We start from the raw sequence: 24,013 nt of genomic DNA, 5'->3' as shown, positions 1-24,013 counted from the left end.
ATGTAAAAGCTGGCATACAAATCACATCTTAATGTGTGTTTCTGGTCCTCACAACCATAGAGGAGACACACCTACAAGGAAAAGTCTGGCTTTCACCTAGAGATAGATGTGATATAGCTATTTTGTATTACTGGAGTGAGGTGAATACTGTTCAAACACATGGGGGGCCAATTTTCGTCTTGCTTACTGAGAAGTAGCGGGACGAAAATTGGGAAAAAAATAACGGTCCTGCCAACTTACCACTAGAGGTCTGCCGATTCTGATTTTTTGGGTGGACCTCAATTTAGGTGGCCAGTGCCTCCTGCCAGAAACTGGCAAAGGATCTCATTAACGTGGGTAAATAGAGGTCAAATGATACAATTAAGACTCCAACGCCATTTTCGTCTCTATTCGTATTGCTACCACCAGTTCCTTAACCCGCCCACAAACCATGGGTGGTACAGGTCGGCAACCAGCCAATTCCTGCAGGATTTAAAGGGATCCTTTCCTGCAGTCAAGAAAAGCTGACAGAGGTCTGGCAGTCATTTTTTCCTGCAGTCTTTTGTCCGTTTTAAGCCTTAAAGGCTTCCATTATTTCATCTCCTTGCTGCTGTGGTACTGACAAAGATTTCTTTGCTGTTGAAAACTGCTGCTTTGTTTCACTCTCGTTGCATACACCCCTCCTCTTTAAAGGTGCTGCTGCTGCAGGCTAGTGATGATCGGCTGTCCGGCCGGATTTCCTGCCCTCCTAAACGGAGAGCTGTCTATATGTGGTTTAATTAGCGTTGGCAGCTCACCACTTGCATGCAAATTAGGCCCAACCACAAATATGCATCGGGCCTCCCACCGACTACATCGGGCAGACAGAGCGGACCCAGCACCCGTCTGATCTAAGCAGTTATTGAACATCGCCCGCAAGAGCTTCTGTAAGGTTTGCAATTTTTAGGCATTGTAAAGAGAGAAAGTAAACTGAGCGAAATTACTGAAAACAGTTGAAAATATAGTATTGATTTAATGATTGCTGGTATAATTTACATTGAAGTGATTTAAAATGTTAATATTGCTGCAAGCCTTCTTTAAAATCATTTTATGGTTTAATACAGTTACTCACAAGCAGATGTTTAGAAACTTTTGCTTTTGAAAAAGCACATATGTTGAGCTTTTGACCTGAAACTAAACTTATCAAAGCTGCCTTTTTTAGTCTATTGTTCAGCTTACTGGAGAGGAGTCAGGTTTTCTGTAAGTATTACTGACTGCACCTGCTCAAAAAGCTGGAATTTTTAGTTCCTAGGTCAGAGTATCCATGGGAATGAAGACTGGAAGTATGTAGTTTACTTTTTGGAAGTGATCTGGTAGAAAACGTCACCAGTGAAATGGCCTAGCAAACTATACAATTTTTTTTTAAAAATACTTTAAAAAAACAAATTGGTCATAAACATGTTAAAAACAATCTATCCTTCCAGAGTCAGAATTCTCAGCTATCCAACATAGCATTACAAATATAATGAAATGTTAGATGTTAGTGACATATACATCTGTTATGCAAATAATAGGTTGTGCCTTCAGCTCAGTAAGGTTTTGGCAAAGTCAATTCAAATGACCTTATTTACAAGATCAAAATTTAGCCCTGTTTTTTCCTAATTTAGATTCTTCCTACCTATGCAAGGAGAATACCAAGATGTCGCTTTACATCTCGAAGCTCTGATTAATTATACCTGAAAATTACTGATGTTTCCTGCTATCTATAACTTGAATAACTTCAGTACTGATCTCCTGCTCTTTGAATTATGCCGTAATAATCCACGTGGATTCCTTTTTAAAAAAAACTTGTCACTGTTATTTCTACTTAGAAACTGACATTCCCAGTTTGCCCACAAAAACAAAATGGCCTTTTGCAGGCTCTTAAGTTTTCCTCACACAGAGGCCTATCTATTTTTCATCATTTTAATTTTGTTGGTTGTTCTAATATTCACTCAAACCTAGACAGTCCTTTCTCCCTCCAGATCAACTGGAGAGGCTAATGAGACCTCATCCTTGGTGCAACTTGTCTCCTCAATTGTAAAACCTCTGCCAAGCCCTCAAAAAAAAACTATTTCATCCATTAAAGTAATTTACATTTATTATACACAATCTCATGAACTTGATACCTGCAATGAAGATAAAAATTGCACCATGAGGAGACCAAAATTGCACACAGTATTCTAACTGAGGCCTGACCAAGATCTTATAAAAGGACAAAATACAATGCTTTTTTTTTTATAGTCAAATGCACCCCAACACCCTATTCGTTCTAGCTATTGCTTCACAACATTGCTAATGAACCTTTAGAGATCTATGCACTAAAATGCCCAGATCGGTTTCTTTCTCCACCTGCTTTGGTGCTTTTCCCTGAAGGATGTATGTATGTTTCTGCATGGCTCACTAAAAGTACCCTAAACCCTTTCACTGATATACACCACAGTAATGAACTATAACACAGCAGTATTATGTTGTGAGCATTTATAAATTATGTTTTAAACTGTATGCAACATTAAAACATTTTTCATACACACAAATATATTCTGAAAACCTTCTGAATACGTATTACAATGTGGACAAGAGCTCATTATTTCACAGCTCAAATGTAAGTGTAGTATCTAAAATACTAACCTTCATCGCTAATCAGTTCTTGTTTGACCAGAGTTGACGGGGATCGAGCAGGTGGTTTGCACAACGGATGCCGTCGACTCTTGGCTGATTTCTTTTTCCCTACATTTCTGATGAATTGTTCTGGAAACTGAAAAAAAAGAAAAACACTTTCAACATTTTAATCAAACGATAACAGCTACCTAGTCTAAAGCAAACTTTCTAGGAAATAAAAGTGTGTATTTAACAGTTGCTATAATGTACTTCATGAGAAACAAACATCTGCATAATTTCATGTGTTGCACATTACTGCAACACTAAGAGACGGTCAAATTTACAAACAAACTTTACATTAAGTCAACCACTTTGTGGTTCAGACCTGCCTAATGCAAACTGTTCTAAACTCAGTATACCAGCTGCATTGAACCTCTGAATTGCTTCCACAACATTGTAATTTAAAAAACTAAAATAATGCTCCCCTGATGACTCAGCATATTTATCCAGTGGGTAGTTGAGCCACACAGATCTCATCTCGAGGAGTTGGGGGAGCAGAGGGAGCTACAATTCGCCTCAAGGTAAGGGGGGGGTGGGGGAAAATCAGCCAGGGCTCTCACACCTCCATCAACTCTTGCTGGAAGTCCATATATGTGGACGTCGGGTGAGGTGTGGGTCGGGCTCGGTTCCAGTGGCTCCCCTCTTTCGGTTCCCATCTGTGGTCGAACATCCTGCAGGTGCTGGCAGTTGAGGCTCACACATGAATGACTGCCACTTGATGAGGTAGCAGAGGGAAACAAATACTCATGGAACACCCCCCTAGCAAGGAGTCAATGCCTTCAGAAAAGGACAGGAGAATATTGATAATAGCCAAAAGACAATAAAGCAATGTTAGACTAAACTGACAATGCTTGGAGAAGGAAAATCCTGATATTGTAATAGACCCCTCTCCATAGCTGATACATTAAAAATATTCATTCACTGCAAATCTTGGTGATATTGTCCCAGAATTTTAACAAGACTTAACAATCCTCCCAAGTCCAGCATGAGTCCATATGTGAGCCTCCATTTTTTCGGCATAATTGAATAGGGGAGGGGGTGAAAGCACTCCACTTGCACCTTAAAAGGGAACTCAAAGGAGAGACTTGACAGGAATCAGAAACTCTAATTTTTCCCTTTAGGAAATGTCTTACATTTTGCCATTGGGACAGATCACAATGAAAATGAATGCTTTGTCCTAAACTTAAAAAGCAATGGAACATCCATGCTAGTATAATTGAAGACCAGTCTAATGCCTTGGGAAATAATAATAGTGGCCTTCGAAACTACTGAAGCTAAGCAGTGTTGCAACACCCAAGCTCTCATCACTGCGGATATCAATAACTATGACCAACATTCAAATTCCTCCCAGCAAACAAAGTTGTAACTGTAGCCTTTAGTTCTATTAACCAATTAGTGAATGATGAACAACATTGGGAAGCCAATACCTCTTGTTTCTAGAGATCAGTGAAATGTGTGGTGTGATGTTTGCTCAGTTGCTGGTTTTACAGAAACCGAAGGAAATCAGATTTCGGATAACAGTCCACTCAAACTAACACTTGTGTGCGAGATCACATGGAACTTCAGCCAGGAAAAAGCATCTCTCAAGAAACACAAAGACAATGTCAGTTCTTCAAATAGCAAGAATCATCTATAATATTGGTAACAAATGGCTGTTAGAGTTGTAACAATACTTCTGGTGGAGGTATCATGTTACAGGGCAGTGAGGTTTCTAGAAGATTATGCTATGGTGAGTGGTGGAAAATGTTTACATTTTGTATTTTTGCAAACAGTCCAGAAATGGTACTACTATCCTCAAGAGATTAAATTGCTCTTACCCACACATCAATCAATACTGTGCATCAAGTAATGCTCAAATGGGCAGAGGCCCTGGAGGAGTCTACTTAGACTTTATTAAGTAATTTGCATATCGGGGACAACAACTTTCATTCTGGTCTGCTCTATCGGAGCAGAGTACTTGAACTTGATATTTGGCAGAAAATGTGTTTCATTCCCCTGCACTAACACTCCTCAGCTTAATGGGTGTAAAATTGCTGAAGATAACAGACACATGAATTGCACTTTTACTCATCTGCAGAAGACTGGATTCAGACGAAAACTAAAATTCAATGTCGGCACACAGCCAGTGTCACATTCCGACCCTGGTAAGCCAACATCAGGAGAGGCAGCAACAACCACGAGAGATCCAAGAGGAACAATGCGAATTGCCTCTCAAATCATATTGACCGTCCATCATGAATATTTCAAGTCAGTGCTACTGGGTGCTGTTATTAATGTGTCTTCAATCAGCTTGTAAACAAGTGGCTTTTTTTGGCTGGAGACACTTATCTTTCCACTGTAGTTGGAGCAATATGGTTTCCATTCATCACTGGAATTAACATGAAACAACCCACAAACTTAGGAACAAAAAGCATAAAACTGTCTTTTGAAAAGTCCTCCTTTTTTCTTCAACTGAGGATTCCCCTCCACTGTAGTAGACAGGGCACTCAACTGGGTCAGTCTCATTTCACATTCTTCTGCCTTTACCCCTTCCCCTCCCTTACAACCATCACTGGGTTCTCCTGTTCTTGACTTCCACCCCACCAGTCTCCACATTCAACAGATCATCTTCCACCATTTCTGCCACCTACGACATAATCCCACCACTCGACTGGAAAGCAGAGGGGGAAGAGGACAAAGAGACTGTTCATGCTTGTTCATTCTTCCACCACCCCTACCACCTGCTCTCCCTCCCCTGGCACATCACGTGCAGGTGCCGGGGATGCAACACCTGCCCATTCACTGCATCCCACACTACTGACTAGCATCCAAACACTAGAAATTTATGTATACTTCCTTAAACCTAGCTTACTGTGTGATCTCCTCTACACTGGGAGATCAAATGCAGGCTAGATGAATGCTTTGCTGAGCGCTTCTGTTCTGTCTGAATGTTCCTGGTCCCACTCGGATCTCTCCCATCTTTGGCCTTCAGCACTGTTCCACTGAAACTTATCACAAGCTCAAAGAACAGCACCATATCTTTCTATTAGACATTTTACAGCTCACTGGCCTTATTACTGACCATAACAACTTCAGACCTGAACTATAGGGTTACTGCTTGGGGTGGGGAACCTCCCTCAGAACACTGGACTGGTCCACACCCCTGACGTTGACCTCCTTTTTCCTTCTCCCATATTACAACAGTGACTACACTTCAAAAAAGGTATTTAATTAGCTGTAAAGCACTTTGGAATGTCCTGAGGAGGAGGCGGGGGGGGGGAAACAGAGAGACGGAGACAGGTGAATGGCTGAGCGAGTGAGTGGGGGTCAACAGTTTCTAGGCTCTTAGTCATTATTTTACAATTACAACACAAGACCAATCTCAGATTATTTGTCTTTAGTTATAGTAAATATCTAATAAATCAGAATTGAATCTATTGGCCCATAACGACCACTTACTGGCCGTTGTAACAACAAAAAGGAGGTAAGGAACTAAATAAACCTTCAGCCAATTGAACCAATTCCTTCCACAAGACAATTTACCGTTTCATACTATTATTTAAATACTATTTATTTAATCTGCTGAGGAAGGTGAATTACCAAGGTAAAACTCTGAAATTTCTCTTACCCCTAAAATAATTTACCAAAATATCAGTGTTCCAACATTACAGTCCACTCCTATTAACTCAAAGTTGCCTAATTCAAATTTGAATTTCATTTAAAAGGGCTACTGTGCTATTTTAAGGCAATTAGTTATTTCAAATGACTGGATAATTAATTTTTTCCCCCCCCCAAGAGTCAGCCGTGTAATTCAACTCTGATCATTTATATTCTACAAACAGCACTCCCATGTTGCCAGAAGCACATGCAACATTAAATGTTCAGTTACTTTTATTCTTAACCTTCAATCCTGTTCTTAACCAGATATTTATCCACATCTATTCAAAAGGAGTAATCTAACACAGCATTAACTGCTTTTGATAGGATTCTATTCCACACATCTAGTGTATGAAGGAAAAAATTATTCTTCTGATCTTTGGCTTCACTAATGTATTCACATTTTCTAGCTCTGCAATCACAGCTCAATTTAAGTATCCTTAAGATGTCTCCTGTGCCATTATCTAAATATCTAGATCACACCACCCCCCACTTCCCAATCTTTTCTCCAATGAAAATAAGTTCAATGTTGTGAGTCGTCTTCAAAATAGAGCTTTAAGTCCCAGAATAAGTCACCCTTGTCTGGACCTTCTCGAATCCATAATGTTCTTTTGAAAATAGGGTGCCTAAATTGCAGACAATATGTTAAATGTGGCTTTGCCAATGAGTTAACCAGTTAAAATCTCTTCCAAAATAGTCAAGATGATGAAGATTGGGTGAGATAGCAGGTTAACACATTTTCCTTTCCCCTTAAATTTAGTCCACAATTTGAATGAAAGTCTCCTGTTTCTGCTAACTGCACAGATCTTACATCAAATGAATATGAACAGCCTCAACCAAGTTAACAATACAAAACTTGTCAGAAAATGACAATCTCATCAAAAACACCACATGGTTCCTGCAGTGGGAAACTGAAAAATACACAACTCCGTTTAAGTATCCTCCTCACATCTACATTATCTTATTTTAGAAGATGTGCATGATCGCCATCCTCATAAGGGCATTCATCTGTTGGGATTGAAATACATTGTTGGCGTAGAGCACTGAGAGCTTTACTCAGCCATACCAGGCCTCTGACTGCTCCATACTTCGGACACAATGGATTTTTGAAAGAAACGTCAAAACAGGGAAAAATCATTATTTTATATCGGTCAGTACATCGCAGAATGCACAACTGACTTACCTACTTGCATGTAACAGCTCTTTTTTTAAAAAAAAACAAAAATAAGCAGACTCCTGCTTTTGAATAATAAACACTAGTTGTAGGACTCCTCCATAGAGCCGAACAGACTAAACTCTAAGGCAGGTAAATTCTGCTGACACTAAATCAAGAGGATCTTTGTGGACCACATCCAAGAACGGCCATTAAGTGCCATATAATCAGTTTGCTTGCAGACAAAGCAGGAGCGGTTGTCTTTTTGAAAGAAGGCTCTGCCAAGTTTTGCTATTCATACATAAAAGGAATCCTTCAAATGGTATTATTGTCATTGTTCGGTACAAAAAAAATACCGAAGAATAAATTTTGTGGAACACAGAAGCAGCTGAGCACTTTCGGTAAACAATAATTCCCCCTACTGTACTTCTCTCCATAAATATTTCTAAAATTCAGCAGTGATAAAAATATTTTTCAGATACTGGTCCAGGGCCTACTAAATTTATAAACTGCTGGTTTCATTTTTTAAAAAAAACACATTTCAAGGATTAGAAACAATGCTGTACATCACATACATTTAGATTAACAATGTTCAGATTAAACTGCAGCATTGAGATCTATAGTTTGTAATGCACCCGAAATCAGGTAACAAAAAGGTGACTGGTATGGAATTACTAAATCAATGGTCTAATCCACTTCAGTGTTTACTTGTCGTGAAGATTTGTGCAGCATCCAGAGCCGCTATACTCGTTCAGCTGTGATTGAAGTTAAGTTCTTCATAGCAACAATTATGTAGGTTTGTTGGGAAAACTGGCACCTGAAGAATTCAATGATCCAGCAGTACAGTTTTTTTCCCCCAATTATGTTTAACAACTCTTACCCACATCACATTGTTAAATTTGAACAGTACCTGTTAAATGAAGCAATGGTTATGTGCACCAGGGGGAAAAAAATGTGTTACACATTAATTTACTGCAGGCATTTCTTGGACATATTTTTAAAAGTATTATTACACTTGGTATTTCTCCAGGCTCTAAGCCATTTTCTCCACTCTCAGCTTCACTGGTTTCCTCCTCCGTGGAGACACTGCTAGTTTCACGTTGTTCCCAGCAGCTCTGTTGAGTTTCTGTAGTTATATCATCAAATGATTTTGGATACAATTTGTCCTTCTTGTGGAGCACATCCTCCTCTCTACATTTCTGTAGAACTTTGACTGTGTTACTCTCCTCTTTGATTTTCAGGTCAACATTTGTATTTTCTGAGTATTCTGAAGAGTTGTTGACTGTATCAAATTTGTCCATTGATGTTAATGAAAAACAATCATCCACTTTCCTCTTTCCATTAGCTTTATTTCTACACTTGGTGCTGGCAAGATTGGAAACAGATTCTGCCCTGTAATTTTCTGTGGAGAAAAACAAATACTTTGACTTTAGTTGCTACGTGAACCAGTGTCAGATTTTAACTGTAAGGATAAATACTGTACATGCCATGTAGCTATTGTAAAAGGATACTATATTTGTGTTTCAAATAACTATTACTGTAAAACAGCATGGAAGCATATCATTTGGCGAAAAGTCAGTGAACTAATTGAAGTCAGTATAATTTTAAAAAAAGACAAAGGGATCCTTATTTATATTATCTGGCATCAATGCTAGCAAATCAACTGTGACATACCATTGCATTACAGTGAGTTTGTAGAGCACTCAGACAACAGATTTAAAGCAAGAGCGCCTTCTGGTGTCGTAGTTTCAAATTGGCAGCAAGGACCACGTCGAAAAAAATACTTTAAAAATACAGGCCTAGAGGGAGTGGCGTTGAAATTTACAAATGATACTAAAATAGGAGGTATAGATAATTCCTTAGAAGACCAAATGAAGCTGCAAAAGGGTATCAATAAAATGGAAGATGGGCTAAAAAGTGGCGGATAAAATTCAATGTCAGTCAGCGTGAGGTGATGCATTTTGGTTATAAAAAATAAAAGCAGCTTGGTGAGGAAATACAAATGCTGACTTGAAAAATTGAGTCTTTTGTCATTAAAACCACATATTTTATATCACCCCACAATCTAAGTGTTTAAAATTATGAAAGGATGGGACAGGGTAGATAGAAGCAGATTGTTTCTAGTAGTTGAGGGGTCAAGAATGAAGTTCCATAGGTACAAAATTTGGAACAGAGCGCAAGAGAAACTTCTTTACGCAGAGTTTTGACGATGTGGAATTAACTTCCAGGGTTAGTGGTTGAGGCAGAAAACATGTCAACATTCATGGTTAGATCGGATAGGGGGATGAAGGGGAATGGAAACAGGGTGGGTCGATTTGATTAGAACTATTTTCTTACATGGAGAGTAAATGCTGGCACAGGCTGGTTGGGCCAAATAGTCTGTTGCTATGTTGTAACTTCTTTGTATAATATGGATATGAGTATATCACAATTTTTTTTTTACTATGATTGACAATACAGCATCCTTTTATCATATATCCGTGTCCACTCACACTCCATGTACTCACATGCGCGCAAACGCTCAGACACACTCCAACATTCACTCAGAGGTGATCTCCGTGAAACATTTAAAATTCTTAGAGAGCTTGACAGGGTAGATGCTAAGAGGCTGGTTCCCCTGGCTGAAGAATCTAGAATTAGGGGTCATTGTCTCAGGATAAGGGGTCGGCCATTTAGGACCAAGATGTGGAAAAATTTCTTCACTCAGGGTTGTGAATCTTTAGAATTCTCTACCCCAGAGGGCAGTGGATCCTCATTGAGTGTATTCAAGACTGAGATTGACGGATATTTGGACACTAAGGGAATCAAGGGATATGGGGATAGGGCGGGAAAGCGGAGTTGAGGTAGAAGGTCAACCAGGATCTTTTTGAATAGTGGAGCAAGCCCAAGGAGTCGTATGGCCTACTCCTGCTCCTATCTCTTATGTTCTTATCCTTATTATATAATTCATATATAAAAAGAATTTTCCTTATACAAATCTAATTTATGTTTTGCAGTGGTGATAACATTTATGTGTTATATAGTATATTAAAAATAAATTATGAGTTGGAGTCAATTTACTGATGCAATGTGCGTCATAGTCCAATGGAAATAAATTGTAAAAACTCTAATCAATTGGGCAACTGTTAAATAGATTAGTTATCAGTAGTTGAATTATTACCTTGGGTTCTTTTGTTCTAGATGTCAGGTGAAATATTACCCAAGGTTGGTTACTTTAGCATTTTTTATAGCCAATGTCATTAATGGAGTCTGTATGGTTTATTATTCTGAACCTGGGCTTTATTTGTATATACTTTTGCATTTAGCAACATAATTTAACGACTGTAGCATTATATGTATTTATGTGAAGAACGCTTCTATTTTTACATTTACATATCAAGGGAATAATCAGAATTTAAAAAAAATTTCACCATCAGCCATCATACACCTATAGTTCTCAATCATTAATATAGGTACCAACTGTACACCTGGGTGGTCTGCTTATTAGGGCTTAGTAAGTCCATCAATATTTAATAAAATGTAAACAGATGGCCAAGCCAATTGGTGTTTTTACAGAATTTGACCTTTCACCAATTTTGAGACATGCCCCAAATGACAAAGGACTGTCTACCACTATAATGCATCCCTAACCATCTAGTACCCTGTGTCTAATCACTGATGCTACATACATAATTTGGCATTTGGAGCCTACGTGAAGCAGACAATCTGTATGTTTACTACCTGTTGCAAAATTACCAATGACGGATTACAGAAAACATTTCATTCCTTGGAATGATTTCCTTTCATTAGATTAACTTTAAATTTTGAGATTACAATAAGGTTACAATAAATAGCTCAGTATCTTTAATACTAAAGCAGGGGGCAGGCAGTCAATTAAAATTCAATGTTTTAAGCCAATAAAGACAGAAGAGATAAAGGGAAAGAAGATCCAAGAGAGAGGAAGTGATATCAAAAGGAAAGGGTATCATGCAAAATGCATAACACAATGAGGAACAGCAAAACACTGTATACCAAAGCTGTGTAAATGATGTAACAATGGTAACTCATAGCGGCCAAAGAATAATCTGAATAATAACTCTCAGGAATCGAAATGTATCAAAAACAAAAAAAATCCCAAAGCAAATTTATGCAAAATACAATGACATTTCAAACAGAAAATTGGAGTTCTGTAACAAGATTTAAATCCTCTATTTCAGCATTGAACATGGTACATTGGTCATTACAACTATTAGAACGAGAGTCCACACAGTACCACTTACGACATTGAAATCATGAAGAATGTGGAATTATAATATGGATTGCTGGCCAGATCTCAATTTTAGATTAATGACTTCCTTTAACACAAATTAAAATTCAACACTCAATTGCATATTCCTTCTATTTTCATCCAATCAGTCTTGCAGCAGAATTTTATTCACCTGACCAAAGTTAAAGACTGATATCTCAAAGTAACGTCATCAACCTTACAGTTAACAGTAGTACACAACGTGAAGTTTGCATATAACCAGGTAATCTAACCAACTTTTCAAAAACGGCATGGTAATTTTTAAAAATTGCATATATTATAATTTTAGTAAGCGAATGCACCGCAACTATTTTAACAAGATTTGAAACATAAAATACTTCCTACTCCATTTCTGAAAATTACTTAAATCCATACCTTGCTAGTAATGAATGAGAAAATATGCATTGACTGTGGATTTTGATATCAAAGCCAAGTGCTAAAATTTATTTGTTATTTACATTATAAGTTGGTGTATAGCATGTGGTGTGGAACAGCAAAGCTCTATATACTAAAGTGGTGTGAAAAATAAAATGCTTTGATTTCCCTTTGATGTTAGTGATCCTTTTCACTTTACCTTACGGTAGTATCTTCAAAGCATAATAAAAGGTCCAAAGGTCCTGAGGTTGAGCAAAACTAATTATGGGACTCAAATGTTCTCCACCAAACCAAACTCTTCTTTAGGCCAATCTAATTCACTTGAGCACAAGCACATGCGATTGCATAATCCTAAATCAATCCTATTCAATCAACTGTGTACAGCAAATGCATACTTCTGGTTACAATTTTTTTTAAATCGTCCTTGAATATGCAAATTGCATCGTGGAACTGGAGGATAGCCTATGTAATACCTTTGTGCAAGAAGAGGAGAAGAATAAACACAGTAACTATAGACCAGTTGAGTCTAACATCAGCTGTGGGCACACTCACGGAATTTATAATTAGAGATAAAATTAGTAAGCATTTAGAAATGCATGGATTAATCAAGGTCAGCCAGCATAGATATGCTAAAGGCAAATTTGTGTTTGACAAATTTGAGAGTTTTTTTTGAAGATATGACTGATTAGCTATATAAAAAGAATACGGTACATATAGTGATTTTAAGAATTGGATTTAATAAGATGTCTCCAGAAACTTGTTTGAAAAATTCAGGCATATGGTATTCAAGAGAAAATGGAACAGCATGGATAGAAAATTGATTGACAGGCATGAAACAAAATGTTAGGGTAAATGGCTGTTGTATATATATTTATGATTTGAACTTGGGCATAGGAAAATCAATCTCAAAATTTGCTGACTATGTAAAACAATTTTATTGAACAGTGACAAAAACTGTAAAAGGACTTCAGGAAGGCAGCAAAATGGGCAGGCAGGGTGCTGATGCAATTTAATATGGATAACTAAGGTAATACATTTTGGGAGGGAAAATATGTAAGGGGAGCATACACTTAATGGAAAGGCACTGAAGGGTGTGGATGAACAGAAACACCCAAGGATTCAAATACATAAATCCCTGAAAGTGCAAATGCAGCCAGATGAAACCATTAAAAAGTCCAACAATTTTTTGGATTTTATAAATAGAGACATAGTATACAAGAGTAAAGATAAATGATGAATTTATACAAAACACTGGCTAGGCCATAGTTGGGGTACCCTAAACACACACTACCCTATTACAGAAAAGGTATTAAAGCCAGAGAGAGCTCAGTGTAGATTCACCGGGATGATGTCAGGGATGTGAAACGGCTGGTCTGAGCAGAGATTTGAGAGAGTGGAGCAGAGAAGTCTGAAAGGAGAGTTAAGAGAGGGTTTTAAAATAAACATTCTTTTAATGGAGAATATGAGGTTTGGGAGTTAGCAATAAGGAGTCATTAATTTAACATTATCACAGAGTGAGAAGAATGGTTAGGAGAAATTTCTTTACACAAAGGACTAATGGAACATGGAATGCTTTGCTACAGGGAGTTGAGGCAGAGACTACTGATGCTTTTAAAGGGAAAATTGGGTAAGTATTTGAAGCAGAGAAAAATACGACACTATGGAGAGCATTTAGTGGAATTATTTCAGATTGCTCTAACAAAAAACCAGAACAGATACGATGGGCTGCATGGCCTCCTTCTGTGCTGTAAATTTCTATCGTTAAGTGCGTAGAACAGCCAGAATGATGCACACTTTCATCAAGTTAGCTGATAATTTTAAGATAGAAACAAACTAAATTATCTGCCAGTACAATTTTGATCATTCTTTGAACAAACAAAGTTAATGATCTGCCATCAATAAGGCAAAAACACTTGGGACACAGTTCCTTTAAGAGCTTAACATCAGACAGTCCCTCACTAGACAACGTTTTTGTCCAGCATTTATTTGATCTTGACCAGGGGGAAGGGAGGAGAGACCAAATCGCCTCAAGGAAATTAAACACGCTTAAAAACAAGTAATTCCAAAATACACAAGCCAAAAAGTTTCAATGGACCACCAGTGATTTTTTTTATTCATTTGTGGGATGTGGGCGTCACTGGCAAGGCCAGCATTTATTGCTCATCTCTAATTGCCCATGAGAAGGTGGTGGTGAGCCGCCTTCTTGAACCGCTGCAGTGCGTGTGGTGAAGGTTCTCCCACAGTGCTGTTAGGGAGTTCCAGGAATTTGACCCAGCAACGGTGAAGGAACGGCGATATATTTCCAAGTCAGGATGGTGTGTGACTTGGAGGGGAACGTGCAGGTGGTGATGTTCACATGTGCCTGCTGCTCTTGTCCTTCTAAGTGGTAATGGTCGCGGGTTTGGGAGGTGCTATTGAAGAAGCCTTGGCGAGTTGCTGTAGTGCATCCTGTGGATGGTACACACTGCAGCCAGTGGTGAAGGGAGTGAATGTTTAGGGTGGTGGATGGGGTGCCAATCAAGTGGGCTGCTTTGTCCTGGATGGTGTCGAGCTTCTTGAGTGTTGTTGGAGCTGCACTCATCCAGGCAAGTGGAGAGTATTCCATCACACTCCTGACTTGTGCCTTGTAGATGGTGGAAAGGCTTTGGGGAGTCACTCGAGGCAGAATACCCAGTCTCTGACCTGCTCTTGTTGCCACAGTATTTATGTGGCTGGTCCAGTTTAATTTCCGGTCAGTAGTGACCCCCAGCATATTGATGGGGATTCGGCGATGGTAATGCCGTTGAATGTCAAGGGGAGGTGGTCAGATTCTCTCTTGTTGGAGATGGTCATTGCCTGGCACGACTGTTACTTGCCACTTATCAGCCCAAGCCTGGATGTTGTCCAGGTCTTGCTGCATGCAGGCACGGAATGCTTCATTATCTGAGGGGTAGCGAATGGAACCGAACACTGTGCAATCAGCGAACATCCCCATTTCTGACCTTATGATGGAGGGAAGATCATTGATGAAGCAGCTGAAGATGGTTGGGCCAAGGACACTGCCCTGAGGAACTCCTGCAGCAATGTCCTGGGGCTGAGATGATTGGCCTCCAACAACCACTACCATCTTCCTTTGTGCTAAGTATCACTCCAGCCACTGGAGAGATTTCCCCCTGATTCCCATTGACTTCAATTTTACTAGGGCTCCTTGGTGCCACACTCGGTCAAATGCTGCCTTGATATCATAGGAACATGAGTAGGCCATTCAGCCCCTCGTGCCTGCTCCGCCATTTGATAAGATCATGGCTGATCTGTGATCTAACTCCATATACCCGCCTTTGGCCCATATCCCTTAATACCTTTGATTGCCAAAAAGCTATCAAGGTTATATCAAGGGCTGTCACTCTCACCTCACCTCTGGAATTCTTCTGTCCATGTTTGGACCAAGGCTGTAATGAGGTCTGGAGCATCAGTGAGCAGGTTATTAGTGAGTAAGTGCCTTCATAACACTGTCGACGACACCTTCCATCAATTTGCTGATGATTGAGGGTGGACTGATGGGGTGGTAATTGGCCGGATTGGATTTGTCCTGTTTTGTGTGGACAGGACATACCTGGACAATTTTCCACTTTGTCGGGTAGATGCCAGTGTTGTAGCTATACTGGAACAGCTTGGCTAGAGGCATGGCTAGTGCTGGAGCACAAGTCTTCAGCACTACAGCTGGGATGTTGTCGGGGCCCATTGCCTTTTCTGTATCCAGTGCATTTAGCCGTTTAATATCACATGGAGTGAATCGAATTGGTTGAAAACTGGCTTCTGTGATGGTGGGGATCTCGGGAGGAGGCCAAGATGGATCATCCACTCGGCACTTCTGGCTGTAGATAGTTGCAAAACGCTTCAGCCTTGTCTTTTGCACTCACGTGCTGGACTCTGCCATCATTGAGGATGGGGATGTTCACTGAGTCTCCTCATCCGGTTAATTGTTTAATTGTCCACCACAATTCACGACTGGATGTGGCAGGACTGCAGAACTTTGATCTGATCTGATGGTTGTGGGATTGCTTAGCCCAGTCTATAGCATGCTGCCTCAGCTATTTAGCATGCATGTAGTCCTGTGTTGTAGCTTCACCAGGTTGACACCTCTTTTTTTTTTTTAGGTACGCCTGGTGCTGCTCCTGGCATGTTCTTCTACACCCTTCATTGAACCAGGGTGGATCCCCTGGCTTGTTGGCAATGGTAGAGTGAGGAATATGCCGGGCCATGAGGTTACAGATTGTGCTGGAATACAATTCTGCTGCTACTGATGGCCCACAGCGCCTCATGGATGCCTAGTTTTGAGCTGATAGATCTGTTCTGAATCTATCCCATTTATCATGGTGGCAGTGCCACACAACACGTTGGATGGTGTCTTCAGTGTGAAGATGGGACTTAAGTCTCCACAAGGACTGTGCGGTGCTCACTCCTACCAATACTGTCATGGACAGATGCATCTACAACAGATAGATTGGTGAGGACAAGGTCAAGTAGGAAATAGCCATTTGACAGGATGGGGCAGTTGGAGGTGGGAGATCATGTGATGGAACATCCAGGAATACGTCCAGTTGGCAAACCTAGCTGGAACTCTGCTCAAATTTCACTTCCCAGATCCCTCTGCCATCACGTCCATGCTGCTCTGCTGGACTACATTGCTGTGACTCTGCTCTGCTACTCAGTTGCTTCAAGTTTTATGCTAACATTTTCTAGCCTATAGTCCATCCCTAACCTGCTGAGCTTATGACTATATTTCAATGCACTGCAGGCTTCTCAGCTTTACTTTACTACTGTGGGGATCCTGGACAGAAACCCTCTTTATCCTGTGCCAAAGTTAATTTCTCCGCTGACTTCTGGAACTTACAGTAAATCCACCATCGCTGCCGTTTTCTAAGACAATTGTATTCTCAGCTGGTACCTGGCCTACTCCTGTGTCCACAGTTTTCTGCTCCATTCTGGGAATTTTTCACTACACTGAGCTAGCTCTGATCTATTCCTGCTTGTTCCCATCCTGCTCTAAATTTTGCCCAATGATATTTGCTTCACTGCTTTCTGCTAGTTTCCCACAGCCTACAAGTCAACTTCATCACATCACAGGACCTCTGACTTTAACTTTGGACACTCTCATATTGTTTCCTCTCTATGCTCTGTTTACAAGCAAGACATGTCTATCCTAACCTTTGCCATGCCTATGTAACCTGAATTTCCTGTGACCATTCGCCTGCGCATTTTGGCTGCCACTCACGTCATTTCAATCTCTATCTCAATTAACCTTGCCCTCTCTCCTTTGATTTCACTGCCCTCCCTTAACTTCTCCCTCCATTTAAACTCTCCTACCCATATCCTTGCCATTTCACTACTTCCATTGTCTTGCTTACAGTCAAAGTCATCTCTGATCACTTCCGTGTATTCCACACCGCTCACATCCCCCTACTTCCTTCCAATCCCACTTCTTTCTGTGTCTGCCCTTGGAGAAACGACTCCTCCATGTCACTCACAATTGCACTTTCAAACTCCCTGCTGTCTAGCCTTTGGCCCTCCACTCGTCATGATACTTCTGCAGCCTTTTGATCTGTTCAAGCACTCCCTCACCTCCACCTTTGATGCCCTTGTCACCAGTTACACACTTACTTTCTCCCACCCTGGTCATTCCCGCTGGTTCAGTCCCTATCTTTGCTCCCTCAAGTCCAAGGGGTGCAGACTTGAACGGATCTGGCGCACAACTGGTTTAGCCATCCGTCACCAGATCTGAAATAAGAACAGAAAATGCTGAGAACACTCAGCAGGTCAGGCAGCATCTGTGGAAAGAGAAGCAGAGTTCACGTTTCAGGTCGATGAACTTCCATCAGAACTGATAACATCACCAGATCTGGCTGGACCACATCAAGCACCATCAGGCCCTGCTCTGCCCTGCCAAAACTGCTCACTACTCCAGGATCATTCTGGAATGCAAAGATAACCCCAGCTTCTTTTCCCCACTACCAACGGTCTCCTTAAACCCCTCTCCCTCCACCTCCAACAAGTGTGAGAAGATCATTTGGTGCTAAGATTGGGATAATTCATTCAGCCTTTGCTGCATCCCCACATCCCTCCCCCCAACCCCCCCAAGAGGGACTGCCCTCCTTTGGTTCTGCTCTTACCCATCAAATTGTATCTTCCCATCACACCACACCATTACCGCTGGAGCTCCCAAGGAAGTATCCTTGGTCCCCTCTTCCTCATTTACTGCCGCCTCTTGGTGACATCACACGAAGACATGGCGTCAGGTTCCACTGACGACACGCAGCTCTACCTCTCCACCTCCTCTCTCTACCCCACTACTACCTCTGTGTAACCAGCTTGCTTGTCAGACATCCAGTCCTGGGCGAGCTGCAATTCCCTCCAGTTAACATTGGGAAGACAGAAGCCATCATCTTTGTGCCTGGCCATATAATCAGTACCCTCACATCAGATTCCATCCCTTTCCCTGGACACCGTCTCAGGTTTAAGCCGACTGCTTGCAACCTTGGCATTCTCTTTAACCTCGAGCGGAGCTACCGATCCCATATCCTCTCCATCATAAATACCATCTACTTCCACCGCTGTAACATCACTCATCTCCACCCCTGCCTTCAGCCCAACTGCTGCCAAAACCTTCATCCATGTGCTTGTCACGTCCAGAATCGACTATTCCAATGGTGTCCTGGCTGGCTTCCCAACCTCCATAAACTTCAGCTCATACAAAATTCTGCTGTCTGTATCCTAATTCACACCAAATCTCATTTCCCCCCTTATTCCTGTGCACATTGACCTACCTTGGCTCCTGGTCCCCCAACACCTGTAATGTAGAAGTCTCATCCTCATGTTCAAATCCTTTCATGGCCTCGCCCCTTCTTATCCCTGTAACCTCCTCCAGCCTAGAGCCTGCTGAGAACTCTGTGTTCCTCCAACTCAAGCCTCTTTCGCATCCCCCACTCCTTTTGTCCTTCCAACGGCGGCCGTACCTTCAACCATATGGGCACTAAGCTCTGGAATTCCCTCCATCCTCCTTAAAATCTACCTCTATGACCAAGTTTTTAGTCACCCCTCCTCGTATCTCCTCTTGGGCTTGGTGTTAATTTTTTGTCTGATTATTTGTCTTCAAAGTGCCACGGGACCTTGTTCTATGTTAAAGGGCTTTATAAATGCAAGTCGTCATTGAATGCACCCAGAGTCACACTCACACTCTTTACACTCCTCTGGACCAAATATCCCCTCATTTTCCATTGCACCATCACTTTTGTCATTTAATCACTCCTTCCCTCCACCCTATCACAGATCTCGCCCTTTTGTTCTTACTGTGCATGCCCCACCCCCCCCCACCCACCTTTTACCTGGCTCTGCACTTGCTGAAAAACTGTTCACCTCTTGACCTTTTATTGCAACTGCAAGATGTTATCAGTCTGAAACGGTAACTCTGATACTCTCCACGGTTGCTGCGTGACCTGCTAAGTATTCCCAGCATTTTCTGTTTTTATTTCAGATACCAGCATCTGCAGTATTTTGCTTTCATCTATATTTTTAGTTGCTCTATATATTTTAATTCACTGCTTCCTGTCTCTTATAAATCACTAAACAATACTGATCCGTATAAATCTCATAACTTCTTAAATTGCTCTCCAATTTTTAATCCTTCGTCCCTCTACTCTTGAAAGTGATGACTCGTGAAGGGGTATAGCTCCACAGGTGGCAGCAGTCCTCCACTGCCTTGTTCAAGTGATTGTTCTTCACTTGAGGGCCAGCAGGCTTATTCAACTGTAGTGGGCAATCCAAACCTGACACTGTCCTCACCCAGCAACCAGAAATGTGTATTCCCAGGAAATGCAGGATAGTGATCAAAAATGAAACATGTGCCCCATTTTCTTCTCCTGGGCTAAGCAACACTAATGTCAACTGTACCACTCCAACTGAGATGGGGTAAACACAGCACATAGCAATAATCAAACCGGGGACTTTATAGCTCAGTGCTGCGCTATAGAATACAATTATTCATTGACCCAGTGAGAATGAATGTCACATTCAGAACATTCCTGTAGCTTAACTAATAAAGAAAGGCACAATGAAACAGTTAACTTGATATCACAACTAACTGTCCACTGAAGATTTATGGACATAAATCAGTCTATATCTCACCTGGTGACTGAACTTTATCCAACAGGTTCTGATCCAGCTGGATTTCCTCGATACTTTCTTCTCCAGTGCTCATTACTTCTCTATTGCTCGAGCCTTCTTTCTGCGCTCCCCCACTGGGTTCTTCTTTGCAATTGATAACATCTGTAAATGTTGTTTCGGTTGCAGTTGTTCCTTTAGCCACAGGTTCGCTGAATGCTGTTTCATCTTCTAGAGTTTTTACCTTTTTAGATCGAGTTCTGAACTGATAGAAACTGCAGAAGATATGACTGTCAGGTTGGAACTGTCTTGGATAAAGTTATCTGTATCCTTATAAACAATTTCCCCAACCAACTGATCCTGAATTGTACCTATTCATTTATACTGGCATTGCCATATCAAAATAAAATCGAAGGCAATGAATTCCATAATGTTTTGAGAACAGTTATTTCGTAACAAGTATTTTTAATCAAGGTTTCCAACATTAATGGTAGGCAATGAGTATTTTCAAATTGCATATTTAATGTTTACATTACAATGACCCACTACTTAAAATACTTGCACATCTAAGAAACAAAGTTCATTCAAGGTACATTTGGGTAATGACAAGATTAGTTAGCCACTTTTGCAAACATCTGAGTTCTGCTTATCTTAGTATGAACTAAGACCCAGCAAATTAACTAACTTTGAAGCACATCAACAACGTAACTAACTCATGCTGCATATATCTGGATTAATCATGAATTGAATAGATTACCTTTTCATAGACATTCCAGACTTCCTTTGATTTGCTTTTCTTCGTTTCTGCCAAGTCTCCAGCTCAGGAGTTGATTCGGGAGTGGGTTTTGTGTGATCAATAGTTTGAACGTCCTTTCCTTGTTTCCAGAGTGTGTACCTGCTTGGCTGAAATTTTTCTACAAAGATATCCATCGATATCTTGACCATGTCTTTCCGGCAGGTACACTGAAGACAAAAAAAAAATACTGGAATTGAAAAAATGTTGATAAACTACACAAAAACAAGCACTTGCAATTCACATTAGAAAAATTTCTATGCACGACATCTACTGCCTACATTTTTTTTAAATTCAATTCGGGACATGGGCGTCACTTATTGCACAACCAAATTGCTCCTCCTTGATCCGCTATAGCAGTTTGAGACAACGGAGTGGCTTGCTAGGCCACTTCAGCATGGCAGTTAAAAGTCAACCCCATTGATGAGACTGGAATCACATAGGTCAGACTGGGAAAGGATGACATGTTTCCTTCCCTAAAAGACATTAGTAAACCAGTTAGGTTTTTATGACAATCTCACAGCTTCATGGTGACTTTCACTGATACCAGCTTTTTATTTCCAGATTTCTTAAAACCAAAAATTCTCAAACAAATTAGATTACTAGAATAAGTAAGCCTCTGATTTTTGGGTTAACAAGAACATGTATTTATTTATCAGATTTAACATACAAAAACATCCAGAGGTGCTTCGCAGAAGCATAAGGAACAAATAAATATCGAGCCAAAGAAGGCGATATTAGGAGGGGTGACCAAAACCTTAGTCAAAGAGGTGGTTTTTCAGGCAGTTCCTAAAAGGAGAGGTAGGTGAAGAAGCAGAGAGGTTAAGGAAGTGAATTCTAGAGTGAGAGACCTAGGCAGCTGTAGGCACAGCTGCCAATGGTGGAACTGCTGCAAATTTCAGGGCTCAAGTGCAGTCAATACGGTGACAGTGGACTTTACAAACACTCTCCGCCTACGTAATCCAATTTTATATATTAAAGAGTATGACATTTACAAAAGCCTATCATAATGTGATATCTACCTGCTCCTGTGCATCCAGCTGCACATGCAGATGTGCAATGTCTTCCTCGAGAATTCAAAAGTTTGGCCACTGATTTTAAGACTCACAAAGTTACACATTATGGTCTTCCTACTGAACATGGGGGGAAAAACACGACCAAATAACCTGGGCACTATCACGTTTATTTGACAAGATCAATTATAAAGAAAAATCTGCACACAGGATTTATTAGATTTCTTTCCATCTAAAATGCAGAAAGAATTTGGAAATTATAAGTATTTTCTGTGTAAATTTGTGTTTGAAATACACATCTACATTAGTGTGCAGAAGATTGTTAAAATATTACATGAAAATATACAACTGAGCTTTGAGCTTCAGCTGTGGGCAATTCATACCAAAGAATATATTTTTATGAAAAGTACAATTGAAAAAGTATATAGGAACAGAAGCAAAAGCTAAGGCTGTAAGGTTTATACATAACAAATCTAGTTATAAATAGCATCAAAGGGATTTTAAATCCATTTTAATAGAAGAATTGCTGCCACAAACAATTCATAATACATTACTTTACGCTACTTAATGTAAAAGAATTAAGATGAATGCCTCTCGCTCTGCCTTCAGGAAATGCATCATGGGTTTTACTACATTGATGAAAGACCACTTTGCACATTAAAGCTACCCCGCTGTTGCATTTTTGTCATTAATTCTGTTGAGTTATCTCACTTAGAAAGCCAGGATCAATAATATTAAGCAATTATGTTACTGCAGTTTATGTCTGGTAAAAGATGCTAAAGACACATAGGGGGTAATTTTAACCCCCCAGCATGGGTGGAGAGTTAAAAATAAAAAACTGAAACACTCCTCCAACCCGCCCACTTTTAATGGAGGTGGGTCGGGCGACCAACCCCCTCTCAGGAGGTGGGTCGGTCTCAAAATATTTTAACGGAGGCTGTGCGCCTACATTTTAACTCAATTTTATTTTTAACACCTGCACACTGGGCGCCGGCAGATGAAAGGAGCTGAGAATGGTCAGATCCATGAGGTAAGTGCCTGTATTGCACTGCCTGTGGGCCAGGAGGAGTAGAAGTGCTTCCCCCTGACCCACCATGCTTACCTTTGTAAACACCCCGCGATGGGACCCCCGTATTGGACCAGCCTCACCCCACTGATGTTTGACTCCCCTCACCATGGCCGACTCTTCCCCACCTGTGATGTCCTACTTCCCCCCACCTACCCACGATCATACCCCCGCGATCCAACACCAAAAATCTCAAACGCTCCCCGACCCCCCCAAATCTTTTAAACAAAATTCCTTTACAGCTTTTGTTCACACCACTACAAAAGGATGACAAATTGTTGCTTAATGAACTGTTTAAAGAGATCACTGCCCTCTCTGTTGAACATGAAGTCTCAACAGATTTTGGAATAAATCCAACAAATTAACTAATGGTCATTTATTAAAGGAAAATGAATATCGCTGAACATACCAAAAGAGAATGATTAGTACTGCATATTATTATACATACACACAAATCAAATGATTAATCTCGAAACATGAAAATTACAAACAAAAATTGGAACGATAACTTCTTTTTAAAACGACATGTAAGATATTTTCAGACAAAAATATCCTGACTTTTTAAGAAAAGGTTCAAATTCAAATATTCAATTATTCTACCTGTCTTTATGTGGCAAGTTTATTGAAATCAATTCGGTTTTGCTACATTATATTTGTATAAAATATTTTGACTTAAAATTGCTGAATAAGTTATGTAAATAAAATAAATCATAGTTTGATCATGGTAATTCACCTAAAAATCTGTCTCCACATAATCATCAACTCAAAAGGTTACAGAGTTATGCATCTCAAAAAGTGATATTTTTTTTGGCAAACTACTGCTCCCAGCAGAATATTTCACATTTACTTCTCCAAGTTAGTAATCATGTAGGCATAAGTAGAATGTTCCACTTTGTCA

General features: G+C 40.3%; 1 protein-coding gene across 6 annotated transcripts in view; it reads right to left on the bottom strand.

Moving 5' to 3' along the window:
• Positions 1-24,013, bottom strand: part of LOC137321285 (lysine-specific demethylase 4C-like) — a 408,143-nt gene that overhangs the window by 212,450 nt on the left and 171,680 nt on the right. For all 6 annotated transcript variants that reach the window (XM_067983644.1, XM_067983641.1, XM_067983643.1 and 3 more), the window contains 4 exons: positions 21,001-21,206; positions 20,268-20,518; positions 8,461-8,849; positions 2,629-2,755 (listed from right to left, as the gene is read on the bottom strand). In XM_067983644.1, the coding sequence (XP_067839745.1) occupies positions 2,629-2,755; positions 8,461-8,849; positions 20,268-20,518; positions 21,001-21,206 (973 nt within the window). The remainder of the gene's footprint in view (positions 1-2,628; positions 2,756-8,460; positions 8,850-20,267; positions 20,519-21,000; positions 21,207-24,013) is intronic.

This window comes from Heptranchias perlo, chromosome 4 (assembly GCF_035084215.1).
Source record: "Heptranchias perlo isolate sHepPer1 chromosome 4, sHepPer1.hap1, whole genome shotgun sequence".
NCBI lineage: Eukaryota > Metazoa > Chordata > Chondrichthyes > Hexanchiformes > Hexanchidae > Heptranchias > Heptranchias perlo.
The sequence above is the reverse complement of the archived record's forward strand: the minus strand, read 5'-3'. Positions and strand labels throughout refer to the sequence as shown.